At 35.8% G+C, this 18,030-nt stretch overlaps 1 protein-coding gene across 6 annotated transcripts in view; it reads right to left on the bottom strand.

The window, feature by feature from the left end:
• GALNT13 (polypeptide N-acetylgalactosaminyltransferase 13) overlaps positions 1-18,030 on the bottom strand; it is a 561,510-nt gene that overhangs the window by 341,501 nt on the left and 201,979 nt on the right. For all 6 annotated transcript variants that reach the window (XM_004276801.4, XM_033400037.2, XM_049712719.1 and 3 more), the window contains exon 4: positions 13,054-13,222. In XM_004276801.4, coding sequence (XP_004276849.1) covers positions 13,054-13,222 — 169 coding nt within the window. The remainder of the gene's footprint in view (positions 1-13,053; positions 13,223-18,030) is intronic.

The following is an 18,030-nucleotide window of genomic DNA, read 5'->3' as shown; positions in this document are numbered from 1 at the left end:
AGAATATGGAGTTGTTGTTTAATAGGTATACAGTTTCAGTTCTGCAAGATAAAGAGTTCTGGAGACTGGTCCCACAACAGAGTGCATATACTTGTAGGGGAGTGAAAACACTTCGGGTTATTCACCTTGGGTTAGTACCAGAGGCCAGCCAATTAAACTGACAAAAGAAAGAGTAACAGGAGAAAATGCATATAAATTTTATTTTGATGTTAATGTTTTGGTTTTTATGTATATGGAGGTCTTTTAGAAAATAGAGGAAGACCCAAAAGAGGTGGTTAAACTCGGGCTGGGGTTGGGGGTCTTAGATGTCATTTTAACAAATGGTGATGAATCATGGAAAAGACAAAGGAAAAGGTATTTGGGATTTAGGGGTGGTAAAATGTGGGAAGGCAAATATATGGGGGAAACTAACAGAAGATAAGGGTTATTTAGTAAGGTGGAGTTTATGCAGAGTCATCTCAGTGCCATGTCCATCACCAGTGATAAAGGTATTGTTCCTTTTCTTGTTCAAGAGACAGGGGCATCTTCACAAGGGAAACTTGCCTTGCTTTTAGGCAGATGAGGGAGGGAGGACAGCTTTTCCTGTGCCTGTTTTTTCTAAATTGCCTTTAGTCAAAATAATCTTCATGCCAAAGTTGTATATTTAAAGATGGCATATTCTGATCCCTTTCATAATTAACACTACTGAACTATATATTTAAAAATAGTTAAGATGGTAAATTTTGTTTTGTATAGATTATAATTTTTAAAAAGTCAAAGTAATAGTTGTTAGAAAATTAAATAGATTGTTGAGAGGTAGTTCAGGTGTAAATGGAGTTATGCAGCATGCTTTCTACCTACAGTGGTACACAAATGTATCCCTGAAAACATACCTAGACACGTTGTAATCAACTTTCTTATTTGAAAGGAAAGTTACAGTGAAACAGTATTATTATTTCAAACATAATAATACCTATCATCTCTATCTTCTTCAAATAAATATATATAAATGTATATATTTATGTGCATACACAAACACACAGAGACAGAGATTCTTACATACCACTTCTAATTGGGGAAGTGAAATTAATTTTACACATGAGCACATTACATAAATCAAAGTATTATAGAAATTATTATTATCTTCAGAGGCAAAATTTTTGCCAGCATATGAAAGTTGTAATAATTCTCAAATTATAAAGAAAAGATGTGGAACAGAGTTCAGAAATCCAACTAATAGTCTCATTTTCTATGTCTCCTTGTGCAATCAATGCTACATTTATGGTATTTTAATTCATAGGAAAGACAATCCATATAAAGGTATACTTATGAGATTGAGCACAGAAAAAATATATACTATGGCTTATTTCTGACGTAGTAAATAAGGTCTTTGTCCTTTGAGAGCATCTTATTCAGAATTTGTATGCTACAGCTCCTTTCCACTAATATCGCAAGACCGCTAGTCTTTTTCTCTTTATCAGCTTGCAAGTGTGCATAAGTAAGAAGCAGTTATTTGTCTAGGATATAAATAGCTGAAATAAATTTCCAATTTCCTCATTTTTTTCCCTGATGAAATATATTTAAATGCCAGCTGCATTATAACCTTCAAACAACTCAATACCAGAACTTGAAGTGCTATTAAATGTCTGAATACAAGTAAATGCTAAAAAACCTTAACATTTTGTTTTAATTGGCCACAGCTATTTTATAAATATTCACTCAATAATTACTGTTAATTTCTTATTCAAAAAGAATGGCAGAGTAAAGGGAGAAGCCAATTGCTTAAAAAGTTTCCTTGGTTAGTCCAAAAAAAAGAAGGCTAGGACATAAAAGAATTCCACAGAATAATAATGATAATGAATCTAAAAATTTCACTAGGAACTCAGCACAATTCTATCCTTCATCATTTTTGGTGTGTTCATATGATACTATAATTTGTTGTTTATGTAAATATATTCTTTTTACTCTTCACAGTCAGGGGCTATTATATCCATTTTCTTGTTCTCAAGGCTAAACCTATATTAGGTAAATGACAGGGATTGGCTGGTTAACTAACTGATTACTTGGTTTCATCAGTAAAGCAAACTGGGGCTTAGAAAATTAATGGCTTACCCAAGATTCAGTAGGAAGCCACAGAGCCAGATCTTAAACCTATGTGTTTTGGCTCCATACCTAGAGATTTTCCCCCTAATTATTTAAAAAATTTCTCCACTGTAGGCTTTTTGTTCCACCTATTTATTTTGCATATAATGGAATAGAGTCATGTGTGTCATCGATTATAATCATTGTCATACTGTTCTCTCTGCTTCAGAAAAGCCGAGGCATGGGATAACATTGGCTACAGACAGCTTCTGCAAACCAAATTGTGATTTTTGCTGGATTTCATGGAAATATAGCTCAAACACTCTTTTCAAAAAATGATACAAATACACACACATGCACAAACAAACATACATCTATGCATTTGCTTAACATTTGTTCCATTGCTTTTGTGTCTTTATGGAGTTTTATATATGCATAAGTCTGCTATATTTCTAGCATTGTCTGTTTCAGGATCCCAGTAAATATGTAACAGCTCTGTGTATCAGTAAAAGGAAATTATAACATTTAGTTGCTTAAGGTCCACTCAGGTTACTCAAATGAGAGTTTCTTAAAGAGGCTTCCCCTTACTGCTCTATTCTCTATCACTTACCATTCTTCATTCTTTTATTTGTTCTAAATTCCATGAAGCAGAGACTTACTACTAGTTTTATTTACTGCTATATCCCCAGCACACAGAACAGTATTTGGCACATAGCAGCATATTAGGTGCTAAAATAATGTGTTTAATATCACTTAATGGGTTTCTTTAGTTTGGTAATATATTCTCTCTCTCTTATTTAAATATTACTTGAAAACTTACATTGAAAACCAAACAAAATGACACTTATTTACTTGCTTATTTAAACATAAATATTTAGGCCCAGTTTCTTAAATTCAAACTATATCAATTTACAAAATATTAGACCCGCAATAGATGAGAAACATGCTAACTAATCCCTAATGCTGATCCATTGACGCAAGTTGCTAGTCATTTTTTGCAATGTTCTGAGTAGAATTTTATGACATTGTACTATTTTTTTTTTTAATTTATGGAGGATGGGCAAAGGGGAGAGAGGATTGGTTATATCTGTCAGGAATTTTATTTATATTTATATAGATATAACCACAAGAATCCCAGAAACTGAGGGCCTTCAAAAAAGTAAGAAATTTGGTAAGTGCTTCAGCCTTGACTGTACTTAAAATATCCAAGTACCATGATTATTTGTGATACTATCATTTTATGTCCCTCAAATAAAGATAATATATAAGTGTAATATAAAATTTAATAAATATATTAAGTAAAGAAGCAAATTAATATAAAAATTTAAACACCCCTAGGGATGGACATTCTAGAACTTAACTCCAATTTGTCCTGATGTTTCATCACAATTGCCTCCATGGAAAAACAGTTTATATTTAGTTTCTTCTCTTTGAAAACATGGGATATTTACTTAGATTTATTCCTCTTGTAAAACAATTAATAAAGACAAACCTCAATTAAACAGGGTCAGGATATCAGAAGGGGGAGCTCTCACGCCCCACATTGACAGTGGAGACCAACAGGAAGAAGAGAGACTCCCCTTCTTTCCCAGCAACAACTCAGCCAATGAAAAGCCATGGACTTCTTTTTCCCACCCTCCCAACTTCCTTTTCCTCTCTATAATAGTGTCTCCCTTTCCTTGCTGTGCAGGGACTTGCCTGTGGTTTGCCATGTTTGTAGACCCTGAATTGCAATTCTCTGCTGATCTGAATAAGCGCCTCTTTGTTGGAGATGGCAGTCTATTTGCTTCAGGTCAAAATTTTGGTGGCTCTTTCAGGGACCAGAGGAGACTCCCTATGGCTCCAGGGCTGGGGAACAAACAGGGGTGGTACCCACAGTTGAGCCCATTGCTTCTCACTGCATTTCTCGCCAGCACTGGAATTTGAAGTTTTTCCTGGATTCACGCTCACATCCTCTTGTGTTTGAAGCCCTGCAGGCTTTATTCAGGATCTATTTAAAGGCTTTGTCTTTCTGCTTAAGGTTTTGTTCTGTGTGTAACTACTCCTTTGGCACTTTGGTGTGATCTTGAGATCAGACTGTTTCAACTGAACCTGTCTAAAAATGCCTTTGGCTCAATTCTTTCAGGAAGGGGCCGCTTCAGATGAAACTGTTCTGGTTTTTCAACTTTTGGCCTATTCCTTTAGAAGGGCTATCCTCTGAAGACTGCCTAAAAAACAAAAAAAAGCCTTCAGCCTGGCTCCTCCAGGACCAATGTTCTAAGGACTGGCTAGGACTGGCTTGCAAGCTTTTGAATTAAGCCATTTGTTCTACAAACTGTTTAAACTGTTTGAAAATTTTCTTTGCTCTAAAGGAAAAACCTCTAGGAAATGGGATCCCAGTTATCTAGCTTTTTTGAGGGTGCCTTCCCTATAGGGACTCCAGCTAATTTTATTTTTAAAAACAAGGTCCTTCCCCATGCACAATTTCTAAATAAATGGACTGACTTGACCAAAGGCAATTTAGAATCTCAATGGCCATGATGGGGAACTTCTGAAATCCCTAAACTTAATTTCCTTAAAACTGAACTGGTTCAAAAATTTCCAAAACTGACTGGAACACTTATTTCAATTGGTATTTTGAGGCTTCCCAATGTTATCAGGTATCTAAAATTGCCTCTCTGCAAAATATGATTTTAAGGTTAACTAAGGCAAAAAAATGATTAAAGAGAGAAACAATGGCTCCCAAAGCCCCAGGCTCTCCTTCCTTGGCTTCTTTGTCTTAGGCTCTGCTTCTAGTCCCATCTTGTCTCGATTGCTCTTCTCCTTATGTCCAGACTCCACCTTTAGTGCCATCTTCCTCCATCCATTCTATGCTGCCTCCAATATACCCTCAATTCCTCCATACTTAATTTTCTTGCCAATCTTTCCCTTTTCTCTGAAACTCTCCCCACTCCTTTTTCCTCTTAAAGTTGTCAGAACATGCACCTTTAAAATTAAGCTTTCTGAGCTTCCAGAGGCTAAACCCTTAGGTTCTTATCTCCCTTGACTAAAGCTGAACTAGGAGCCATAGTCAAAGATTTTCTCAAAGTAACCAAAGATTCTCTCAGATGGTGGAGAAATTTATTATAGTCATTCAACCTTATCACCCTGCTTTCTCTGACTTATAACAGCTAGATCATATGCTTGTCAATTAAGGTCAGGTCTAGTATTGGATGAAAACCACTAATTGGAAAAGTTCTGCAAGGTCACTAGAATTATAACCAGGAGAACAGCCCACTAACTTATCACATGATCAGTCTCAGGCAATTGCTAGATGATGTCATTGAGCAATTCCTAGAGTTTTTCCAAAGCCTGTTTTGTTGATTAGAAAAGAATTCAGGCTTGCACATAAAAATATGTTGAACCTGTTCATGATTTTCTATTATTGAATTCAGATTGTTTTTAAAGAAAATTCTGGTCTTCCTTCAGATGTTGATTCCATCCAAGTAGCTCTTAACTCTAGTTTATTAATGGGCTGAACTGGGACCTCTTCCTTCTAATAAAAAGGACCCAGATGGAATGGGAAACTATGTCCACTCCACATTTACTTAATCTGGAAAGTAGCTCTCTTACTCTAGATGAGTCATCTCCGGAGAAGGCCACCAAATTCTTCATCTTCAATTCCAGCAAATGGAAGCTCTGACACAAAACGAAAACCCTCTAGTTTCGGCTATTAATGCAAAGAGCCAGAACACTGGAAAAGAGACTATTACAAATGTAAGCGCTTCAGGCACCTTCAGCCCTCTAACCAGCCTTCCCAACATCCTTATGCTCAATGACAGGGTTCTGGGGATCTACAGGGGTTCTTCCCAGTTCTCCCTCCTAACTGACTTGGAGAAACATTTCTTCTGATTGGGGATGAATCTCTTCCCGTCCTAAATGACACCGCAGCCACATGCCTAGTGCTCAACCCCACTATTATAAAGCAACCCCTCCCTCGGAGTACTAAAACAGTTCAAATAGTGGGGATTTCTAATGAACCTCAAGAGGTCCTTGTCTCTGAACCTATTCCCTTTTGTTTAGGCCCTTTGAGAGATGCCCACTCTTTTATCCTTAGTTCCTCTGCCCCTATTCACTTATTAAGCAGAGGCTTAGAGAAGCATCACGCCAGAATTTATTTCTCCCAGAGGGGAAATAATTCTAGAAATTGACAGTAGTCATCAAAATAACCCCCAGGTGAATTAAATAGCCCTTTGACATCTTTTATTTGTTCCTACTCTGATGGTACTAAAGCAGATTCTGAAAACACTGGTCACTTGTCCCTACTGAATCAACTACCGCTTTCCATATGGGCAAAATCTCCAACTGATGTGACAAAATTCACAGCGCACCTCCAGTCAAAATTCAGTTAGATACCTCAAAACCTCTTCCCAGAATTAATCAATATCCTATACGTAAAGAAGCCCTTCAAGGCATAAAGTCCATAACAGAAGATTATGTGGCTCAAGGACTCATTATCCCTTGTACTAGCCCTTGTAACACTGCCATTTTACTGGTGAGAACACCTTAAGGGCTGAGGGTAGAGGTTTGTCCAGGACCTCAGAGCAATAAACAACATTGTTATCCCTGGACACCCTATTGTTCCTAACCCTCATACCTTACTAACATCCATTCCCACTGGAAGTAAATTCTTTAATGTAATTGAGTTATGCAATTACATGCACTTGGGAAGAAAAAATAATTCACCTGGGCAGTAATGCCTTAGGTTTTACTGAGAGTCCTTCTTATTTCTTGCAAATCCTGAAGGCGAATCCGGATGACATCAAGTTCCCTAGAGGTTCTACTCTGTTGCAATATCTGGATGATTTGTTTCTTTACTCTCCTTCTCAAGTCCCCTCACAGGAAGACAGCATCCGCTTGTTAAAGCCTTTAGCCTTAAAGGGACATAAGGTCACCAAAGGAAAATTGCAGTTTGGCCAAACTCAGGTTTGATATTTTCTTTTTTAAAATTTTTGGCTGCATTGGGTCTTCGTTGCTGCACACCAGCTTTCTTTAGTTGTGGCGAGTGGGGGCTACTCTTCGTTGGAGTGCATGGGCTTCTCACTGTGGTGGCTTCCCTTGCTGCAGAGCACAGGATCTAGGTGCACGAGCTTCAGTAGTTGTGGCATGCAGGCTCAGTAGTAGCAGCTCGCGGGCTCCAGAGGGCAGGCTCAGTAGTTGTGGTGCATGGGCTTAGTTGCTCCATGGCATGTGGGATCTTCCCAGACCAGGGCTTGAACCCATGTCCCCTGCATTGGCAGGCAGATTCTTAATCACTGTGCCACCAGGGAAGTCCCCCAGGTTTGATCTTTAGGGCATCTGCTATCAAAAACAGGGCTCTGCCTAGATCCACAGAGACTTCATGGTATCCTAAGTTTCCCCAAAACCAAAAGTAAGCACCAACTGTGAGGTTTCCTTGGGCTACTTGATTCTTGCCAAAATTGGATTTGAAATTTCTCTCTTATAACCAAACCTCTGTATGTTTTACTCAACAATAACAACCCTAACCCAATGTTATCCAGTTTTATGGAAAGAACTGGAAGACACAGCTTTCAAGGCCCTAAAGGAGAGTTTGATGAAGCAACCTGTCCTTTGGCATCCCAATTATCAGATTCCTTTTTCCTTTTTGTATATGAAAAGGAAAGGAATGCCGTTGGGGTACTCACCCAAAAATATGGAGACCACCATCGACTCATAGGTATTATAGCCAGCAACGAGACCCTGTGACACCGGGATACACATCTTGCCTTAGTGCCATATCAACCACTGCCTTTTTGGTTAAAGCCACCAAGAAAATTGTTGTGGAATTCCCTTTAACTATTTTTGTACCCGATGCATTAGAAGCCCTCCTGAATTCTCACCACATTCAATATTTCTCTGCCAGCCATCTTACCTCTTATGAAGTCCTTTTGTTAACTGCCCCTCACATAACTCTTTTCTTTTATAATAACCTTAACCTGGCTACTCTTCTCCCCTCCATCACCCACAAAGTTCCTCATGACTGCTTAACACTGATGGACCACCTCCTGGCTCCTCATAATGATATATCAGAAATTGCATTAGGTAATGTTGCCTTCTGAAGGTTCACCAATGGTTCTTATTTTAAAGGTGACAACGGCAAATAGTGCTCTGAGTATGCTGTCATAATTTGTTTTGATGTTGTTGAGGCAGCGTCTTTATCTGTGGCTACTTCAGCTCAACAGGCTGAATTACACACTTTTACATGGGCCTGAACTTTAGCCAGGGACAAAACTGTTTATACTGACAGCAGATAGGCTTTTGAGGTAGCTCATGATTTTGGAATGTTGTGGAAGCAACATTTCCACAACATCCTTATTTCCAGTGGAAATAACATTGAAAATGGCCCTTATGTTCAGGAATTATTGTGCACAATAATGTTACCTGTCATTTTAGCTATTATTAAATTCTGGGATAGTCTAAACTTGAAATCTCTGGACGCTAAGAGAAATCACCTTGCTGATATTTCTGCAAGGAATGCTGTCCTTAAAGGGACCAACAGCATCCAAACCTCTGTCGTGGTCCAAAAGGTATTTCCAAATTATCCAAATGATAATTTAGAAAAACTGGCTAGAGAGGTCCAACAATTGGCCTCAGAAAAGGAAAAACAAGATTGGAAATTCAATTATTGTTGGTCTGATAAAAAGAGAAAGCTCTGGTTTGAACCAAATAACGATGCAGGCCTACCCGAGACTCTAAAATGCTCACTTCTCACTACTATACGTGCATTAAACCATTGATCTACTGACAAAAATGATAACCTTCATGAATGAATATTGGTGGGGAAACATTAACAGGGCCACAAAAAGTGCCTACCTCACTTGTTCCACTTGTCCAAAGTACAGCCCAGGGAAGTCTGTTCCTACTGCTCCCAGACATTTTAAACTGCCAAATGGACCATTTGAGGTCTAGCAACTGGATTTCATACAACTTCCTCTGTCTAATGGATACAAATATGTTTCAGTCACAGTCTATATGTCTTCACCGTGGACTGAAACCTTCCCTTGCAGACCATTTACTGCCTATTCTGTGGCTAAAGTTGGGAAAGATTATTCCTTCCCGGAAGAAGTCTTCTTGAGTTTCATAGTGTTCGAGTAACCCATTTTATTGGCCAGGTGCTTTGCCAAGTCTTGGCTGTTTGGATGGTTTTACAGCACTGTCACTGGTGTGGATTGTTGCCTCAATCCTCTGGTTTAGAAGAACACACTCAGTGCATCATTAAGACTCAACTGGCAAAATTTGTAGAGGCTCTCCAAATAGCTTGGCCAGAAGCACTGTGGTTGGTCCTTCTAAATCTCAGATTCACCCCTTTTTGAACTCATAAACTCTCACCCTTTGAGATAGTGATAGAATCCCAGTGCACTTGGCTCTTGCTTCTTTTGACCCACAACTGCTAAAAGGAAAGACCCTCCAATACTGCAAAGACCTAATTCATTCTATTAAAAACCACTATGAGTTTTCAAAGATCAATCTATTCACAGTGCACCCTTGCGAGACGAAGACCTCAAGCATCATACCTTGCAACCTGAGATTTTTTCTATTGAAAAAGACACTTCCAGAAGTACTCTCTTCAACCTTGCTGGAAAGGTCACTATCAGGTTACTGCTAAGCAACCCTTGTGCCACGGAACCCCAAGGAATAGACTCTTGGATTTCCATGACATACCTAAAAAAGAGCGCCAAGCACTGACTGGACCTGCACATAATTTGGTGGCCTAAAAGTAAAAAAAATTCCCAGTATTGGAGGAGAGGACATCTGATGAGACAGTGTTCCCAAGATATCCAGAGCAGGCCTGTTGGAAGTTTGTTGCTAAACCTTTGATAATGATATAACACAGCAGATGATCTCCAGTTTCTATGATCTTGACAACATAGAGACTTTAAATAATAATGCCTGAGAGTTCTCCCTCCTAATCCTCCTTGTTACCTGAATATGACTTTAATAGGTTTCCAATCTGAGCACTTTCCTTCTGACATGAGACACCACCCAGGAAAGATCCTTCCTGACACTGAGGGACAAAAAGCCACTGAAACCTGAAAACTTGACTCTTGATCAGTGATGCTTTTAGAGAAAGATCATGATCAAAAGAGGGATATGTAAAAAAATTAATAAACAGAAACCTCAAGTAAAAATAGAGCTTGGGCATCAGAAAGGGGAGTCTCATACCCTGCAAGAATAGCAGAGCCCAACTGGACAAAGAAAGACTTCTTTCCTGGCAAGAACTCAGCCATTGAAATGCCATGGACTCTTTGTTTACTACAGCCCTCCCAACTTCCTTTTTCACTCTATAAAAGAGTTCTCCTTCCCTTGCTGTGTGGGGACTTGCATGTGCCTTGCCATGGTCACGGACCCTGAACTGCAATTCTCTGCTGATCCTAAATAAACCCATTTTTGCTGGAGAAATATCTAGCAGTCTATTTGTTTCAGGTAAACACTCTGAACACATCTTCAAGTATTTGTAGATTGATATTAAAGCCAAACACAACATTAAACTATTTGGACAATTTTCTGAATGCAGTCATAAAATATGCTGAGATATTTTAATAAATTCACAGTATGGGCAGTTCAGACCCTTTCTAAATAAATATCAACTCAAGTTTTCACTAAAATAAGATCTTTTTAAACTAATTATTTATAAATCCCATCTTTTTATATCTTGATATTTCAGTCATCACTGAGGCTAGCTTTATGTGTCATCTCATGAGATGTAACTATCCAAAAACTGAACTGTAATACCAAAATTGGAAAAAATATATTTTCTACATCAAATGAGTATTAACAGCTTTTTACATCTTTTAAATAAGTTTGGATATCTGATTCATTGTGTGTTTCTCAACATTAGTTGTTCCCAGGCAGTCACACAATTGAGTCATTCAAGATGACTTGCAAATGTCCTCAGTGAACTTCACACACACTTTATGATTTGTCTAGAAATTGTAGATGGTATTTCTTTCTTTCTTTCTTTCTTTTTTCTAATTGCATACACTGTGATGTCATAAAAATAAAACAGGAAATGATTTATTTCACTACTATTATTTGCAAAATCTCAAAATTCAAGCAATAATATCTACAGTAGGTATGGCATTTTTTTATAGTTTTTATACTGAGATTTGAATCCTACATTTTTTAACTTTTTTTTTTTTTTTTTTTTGTGGTACGCGGCCCTCTCACTGTTGTGGCCTCTCCCGTTGCGGAGCACAGGCTCCGGGCGCACAGGCTCAGCGGCCAAGGCTCACGGGCCCAGCCGCTCCGCGGCATGTGGGATCTTCCCGGACCGGGGCACGAACCCGTGTCCCCAGCATCGGCAGGCGGACTCTCAAGCACTGCGCCACCAGGGAAGCCCTGAATCCTACATTTTTTAAATGTTGAATTGTTCCATAGTTTAAGACTTAAATCTTCAACTACTTAATACACTCAGTAATTCTTAAAACAAGTAATACCACTGGCCACAAATATTTTAAATGGAAGCTCAATAATGATGTTGCTTCTTTTTTACTTTTGTGACAGCTCTGTATTAAAATAGTTCTTACCTTAATTTTATACCAGATCTGATATAAAATTTAATGTTATATGTTCTGATAGTTGAAAATGAAGATTTAAAAAAATTTGAAATAGTGTGTACATGGTTTTCCTGAACACATAAGTATCACATTTTCCCATTTTATCACAACATAGTATATAAAACAAGGTAATAAATGCAACATTATAACATTATGAACTCAGCATATAAAATGCTCAAAATTACTTAGAAGAATATGCCCACTGTATATCTTTAAAAATTCAAATGTATCTACGCATATACAAACACACACATACAAATAAGCACAGAACTACCTGTAAAATTATTTAGGCCTCTGGAATGCAAAAATGTTAAATTTGATGCTTAAGCTATTTGCTAGGAACCAAAAATATCCATAATATGTAGTTACTTGTGGTTTAGTTGAGAGAGACATTTCAAAAGCATACAGGGGTATACAAAACCAGTTACTTTGCTATCAAATGAACCTTCTGACAACCCAGGCCAGCATCTCAACAAGGCTTGGATTAATTTATTTTGATCTTATTTGAAGTAATTCAGAAAGGAAAAAAAATCATGTTTAGTAAATATGTTAATGTCACCATCGCACTAATGTAATATAACCCATTATATGTAGCAAACTTTGTAGGCATCAACTATGTATAGGCCATTACATGTCTAAAAGAACAAGTTCGTTTTAAATAGAAGTGTGTTCTGGAGGATATTTGTAAACTTGGAGATTTTCTAAAAACTGAGGACATATCTTTTCTAAGTGCCAAGAGTTTTCTTTATAAGGACTATATACAAGGATGACTATACTGCCACTAAATATTCTGATTTTTATTACCTCCATTTAAAATATGTTCAACTATCTAGAGCATGGCTTACAGTTAATCACGTAAGTGTTAAATTCTTCAACATAATTTTTCATGCAGTATTATTATTTCCAAGTGAGTATTTCCTCCATGGCTGATAACTGAGCTTTCTAATTATATCGATAAATAGCATCATAAATTGCTAAAGAGCCCACAATAAATAATTTTAAAGGGTCAAAGAATCACACAGGCAGTTGGCTATTTTTATGCTGGAATAGCAAAGCGTATAGTTTTTCAAAGCAAAGTATAAGGGCTTTTTATACAGGCCAGAAAATAATTTATCAAAGATCATGTTTGCTCTATTTTTAGCAAGATAAAGCAAAGCAAAACAAAAAGACATCTCATGAAGGAAAAAACCTGTTAGGTTGGTGTATTCTGCAATGTCTTTGCAAGTAACATATTTTGCTCTGCCAGAGAAAGACAGTTCATATCTCTCATCATAGCACAGTTAATTCCTGCTATGGCAAAGGTATTCAGAACCAGATAGTTCTAGATTTCAAATAATCTGAGTTAATTGAAGTTCTGAGATATTCTGAAATTTGGGGATTGCTAACATATAAGATTATAAAACAAATGTAAACTCACCCTTCTAATCTTACATCCGGCAAACTTCTGTTAAGGGCAATCAAATCGCTGGCCATAAGGTTAAACTGATTGATTTTAAACAGTTCTTTCATTTTCTCCTGGTCATCTTTAGGAATCAGCACAGCCTTTCCCATTTCTCCTGGCCCTTCTTGGTTTCTTGAAATAACAGCTGTAAGACACACACAGGTACACACATACATACAAACATACAGATAATGAACTGAAAATATAAACTCATGTGTTGGATTAGATTCTAAAGGGTATCACTTATAAACTGGCTTAATCATAAAATCATCAAATCTCTATTGCCACTTACAAACCATGCACTACACTAAAGAAACAACTTATTTTAATTCATTAACTCAATGCTGCATGTTGTCCTTCAAGTCTATCACATATCATATGATCTGACTAATCATTAAGACAATAATTAAGCAACACAAAACACCAAAACTTAAAACTTCTCTTTCATGTTTTTTAATACACTTATTAGAGAGGGATGAAGTTGAGCTCTAGGCAGACTAAGTTGTACAAAATGATAAAAGAGAAATTTTAAAAACTTACCAAGATTAATTTACTTTTACAGCCACTTAAATATTTTGGTATTTCAAATATCTACTGCCATTATATCTTTATAAAAGCAAGCAAGGTTGGCAATGCTTTATCCCCATCAGAATTTGATTTCTTTGTCAAATCATTTTCAAATAAGTGAAAAGAACTTTCATAGCAGTGACATATAATTTTAAATGTCAAGTTGGATTTGGAGGCTATGTGTTCCATAACTGGAATTTCAGAGCAATATTCTGGGCTTGATTGTTTTTATTAAGAGCATTCAGGATTCTATACAAGCTAATGTTCTTGCCATTTCCTCCAAGTTATCACACAAATGTCCCTTCTAGCTATAAAATACATGGTTCAATGTGTGTGTGTGTGTAGGCACATGCATGCATGCATATGTCTGGATGTATGCTAATATATAGTAATAAGACAAGGTTCCAGTCAACCCTAATGTACCCTTAACTTACTTTTCATAATGATATTAAATTAGGTTACCATGAAAGAAACGTAGTTCTGGTCTTGACTCTTCCAATGTTTTGCTGTATTATAGCACCTAACACATTAATCTTACTGAGTTTAATTTCCATATACTTTAAAGGGCAAATATATGGACTCTGATTACTTTAAAATGTATTTAAAATTTAAAGAATATTAAAAAGCTAAAACTAGAAATACCATATGATCCAGCAATTCCACTCCTGGGTATATATCCAGAAAAAACTAAAACAATAATTTGAAAAGATACATGCGCTGTACCTCAATGTTCATTGCAGCACTATGTATAAGAGCCAAGATATGAAAGCAACCCAAGTGCCCATCAACAGATGACTGGATTAAGAAGATGTGGCAAGCATATATATACACACACACACATATATATATATATATATGTATATGTATAGAATATTACTCAGCCATAAAAAAGAATGAAATATTGCCATTTGCAGCAATCTGGATAGACCTAGAGAATAGTATGCTTAGTGAAATAGGACCGACAGAAAAAGATGAATACTATATGATATTACTCATATGTGGGATCTAAAAAATAATACAAATGAGTGTACATACTAAACAGAAACAGACTCATAGACATAGTAAACTTACTATGTTTACTATCTAAAAAATAATACAAATGAGTGTACATACTAAATAGAAACAGACTCATAGACATAGTAAACTTACTATGTTTACTATGTTTACTACTCACCCTACAAATTTAGGGTTACCAAAGGGGAAAGGGAGGGGGAGAGAGACAAATTAGGGGTATGAGATTAACAGATACAAACTACTATGCATAAAATAGATAAGCAACAGGATTTACTGTAGAGCACAGGGAATTATACCCAATATCTTGTAATAACCTAAAATGGAATATAATCTGCACAAAAAAAAAAGTTGAATCACTATGCTGGATACCTGAAACTAACACAATTTTGTAAGTCAACTATACTTCAATACAAAATTAAAGGATAAAAAGCATGTGAAAATAATCCATAAATTACAGCATTTCATAGAATATAAATTCTAATATAAGAATATGGTCAAAACTAGGGTAGAACACAATAAGGAGACTTTCCTCTGATTTGACCATAATTATAAAACATCAAAACTGATATTACCAGTACTAATACACAATGGGTCTTCCAGTAGATTATTTTCTGTGAAAGGTTATTCTGAGTTTGGAATGGCAGGAGTCAAACTATAAAAGAGATTTAGAAATCTCTGGGGAACTTCAGATACGGGTATCATGAAGGTAATTAGCCTGCAAATCCTCTTATATGTAGAAAAATGGTAAGAACCGGGAAATTTTTAAATGAAAAAGATATATGTATTCAACCTCAAACTATTAAAAAAAGTTATCTTAAAGCTTATGAAGACTCTCATTCACTTTAAGAAGCAAAAATAGAAATGATGGCAGGAATTTTATGAAAAAGCATGTTTTGTTCAATTTATGAATTAGAATTCTAACAGTAATATGTTCCCTCAGGAGTTAGTAAGCCTATTGTCCCTGAAATCAGATGGAGTTGTTGGCATTGGCTTTGGGTGAATTTGTGCTGCTGGTGAGATGCTGGACTTAGACAGGGCTTAAAGTACTTTTCATTTCTAGGATTTCTTTAAGTTTTGATTCCATAGAAACTGTTAAAAAGAATTTTTATAGTTTCCATAGGAGTCCTTCTAATTCTGAAGTAAAGGACATAATCAAGCTATATAATACTACCCACTGACCATAGATATTTTATATATGTGTCTGTATCTATATCTATCTAGAAGGAAATAGATTTTCAATCTAGATTGGTAGAGATAGATAGATAGATAGGTAGATGATAGATATTTTACATATTCTGGTCTGTAACCTTAATGTCAGAAAATATAGGATTAATTTTTTTCTGGGAAAAAGAATTTTTGATTTTTGATACATTAAAGAGAGCTTAAAGAATCTGAGGTTAAAAAATTAGAATTTTTAGAAATTAAGAAAGCAATTCATTCACCATTCACAGTTCTTTAAAATGTCCTCTATAAATTCTAACAAAAACACCTTACATTGCAGAGAAAGGCACTAGCATCAATGCAATGCTACCAAGACTATGAAATAGATAGGAATGACTTTTACGCTATGTAGAAAAACCATGGAGCTCAACTCCATCATTGTAGACAATGAAGATCAAGTTATAGGACCTTGAAGTACTTGTTTTTTGTAATATATTCAAAGCTGTGACCATTTCCTTTGGTTAGCATTTTGAAAATTATAGTTTTGTCAGTGGTATGGTAGAGTAAGTATCTCATTTTGTAGTCTTATCAACAAAAATAAAATTGTCATAAACAGTATCCATATACTTAGAACTAGTTTGCAAGCACATATAATCATTCTCCTTAATTATTCTGAGCTTCTTAGTGAAGAATAGATGACAACTTAATGTGTATCAGGTTAAGTGTCTCCTCCCCAAAGTTAAATATACTTTTCTATAATAGCCTCCAATGAATGCATATTTGACATTTTACAAAATGTTTTTTCTTATGCATGAGCAGACCTATTGGTATTTTTCACCTTGCTCAAGGAAAAAATGCTAAGTGATTATAACGTGGAACCAGCCTTTTTCTTTTCCTGGCTCTTACCTGGCAGAATACATATTGCTAGAAGAAGCAGGTTTGTTTTTTTTATCATTATTCAAATAATATAAATAGGAAATAGAAAAGATTGTGCAGTTTAGTATGTCGTTTATCTCTGATCTCCAGTACCTTTAAATAGCAACTTTTATTTTTTTCTCACCTGTTTATTTCTCTCCTCTACATAGTTTAAAGAAAAAGAAAATCCACCCACACACCTACGAGATACCATGCTCCTCCACAGCCAAAGTAAAAAAACAGAAAGAAAAGTCATTGAAGTTTTGGTGTTACTTTTCCACTCTTAATAGGCAACTATATTGGAGAAGGCAACTAAATCTACATTATACCTTGACTATTGATTTAAATATGGATGGAAATGTCCCAATTCCAAATCTGGTTTGGACTGTAAAAATAAATTAATATACTACGCTGGAAGGTATTTTCTTCCTAATTATATGGTTAAATAATTAAAAATGATAGATAATTTGACTCAATATGACATTATAAAACTTGTTGAAATATAAAAGCAGAATCATTATATATATGTACATATATATAACATATATCTTTCATTTTCTTTAACATAGTGCATACCGTATAGATTAAATGAGATTTATTTTTATCATAGAATTCCCATTGATAAAATGATGGCCACGAAAATATAAATAAACCAACTGATCAGTCTACCAAAACGAACACTACATATTAATTGCATTATGGCTTATGTACATTATGAACACTTTTTCAGTTGCAGAAATATCCCATTAACAATAAGCACTGTCTATTTGAAAAAAGAGAGATAAGACAGTTTATATTTAAAAACAAACTAGAGTAAAATAAAATTTAGGTCATTTTAAAGTAAAGATTTTATTATGTTAAAGAACATAGTAATATATGATGCATATTGGTAAAAGCATGACACTGGACCAAAATCTAAATGTTATCCCATCTGCCATACTTTCCAAAAAATTACCTCAAATTATATTTCTATCCTCAGATCTACTCAGCTGTTAATTTCTGTATATTTGCCTTTAAAATCTTTCTTTTCAATGATACTGCAGCTCTTCTCCAATTTTCATCTCTTCCAAATCGTCAATTGAAATAAATTTAAAACCTTGACTTTTAATCTCTCTCATCTTTGAATATTCATACTTCATTGCTAATAATCAGTTTCCCTAAGACAATGCTGTTTGCCTTGTCAATCATAAACAAGTCTGCAGTGGAGTCAGAAGATGAGGAAATCACACTAGCCGTTGGATCACCATCCCACCATCCAAACCATTTTGCCTTCCACTCAGTGTTCCGTGGGCCATG

The sequence above is a fragment of the Orcinus orca genome, chromosome 7 (genome assembly GCF_937001465.1).
Source record: "Orcinus orca chromosome 7, mOrcOrc1.1, whole genome shotgun sequence".
In the NCBI taxonomy this organism is placed as follows: domain Eukaryota; kingdom Metazoa; phylum Chordata; class Mammalia; order Artiodactyla; family Delphinidae; genus Orcinus; species Orcinus orca.
Note: the sequence above shows the minus strand (reverse complement) of the source record. Positions and strands in the feature narration are given on the sequence as shown.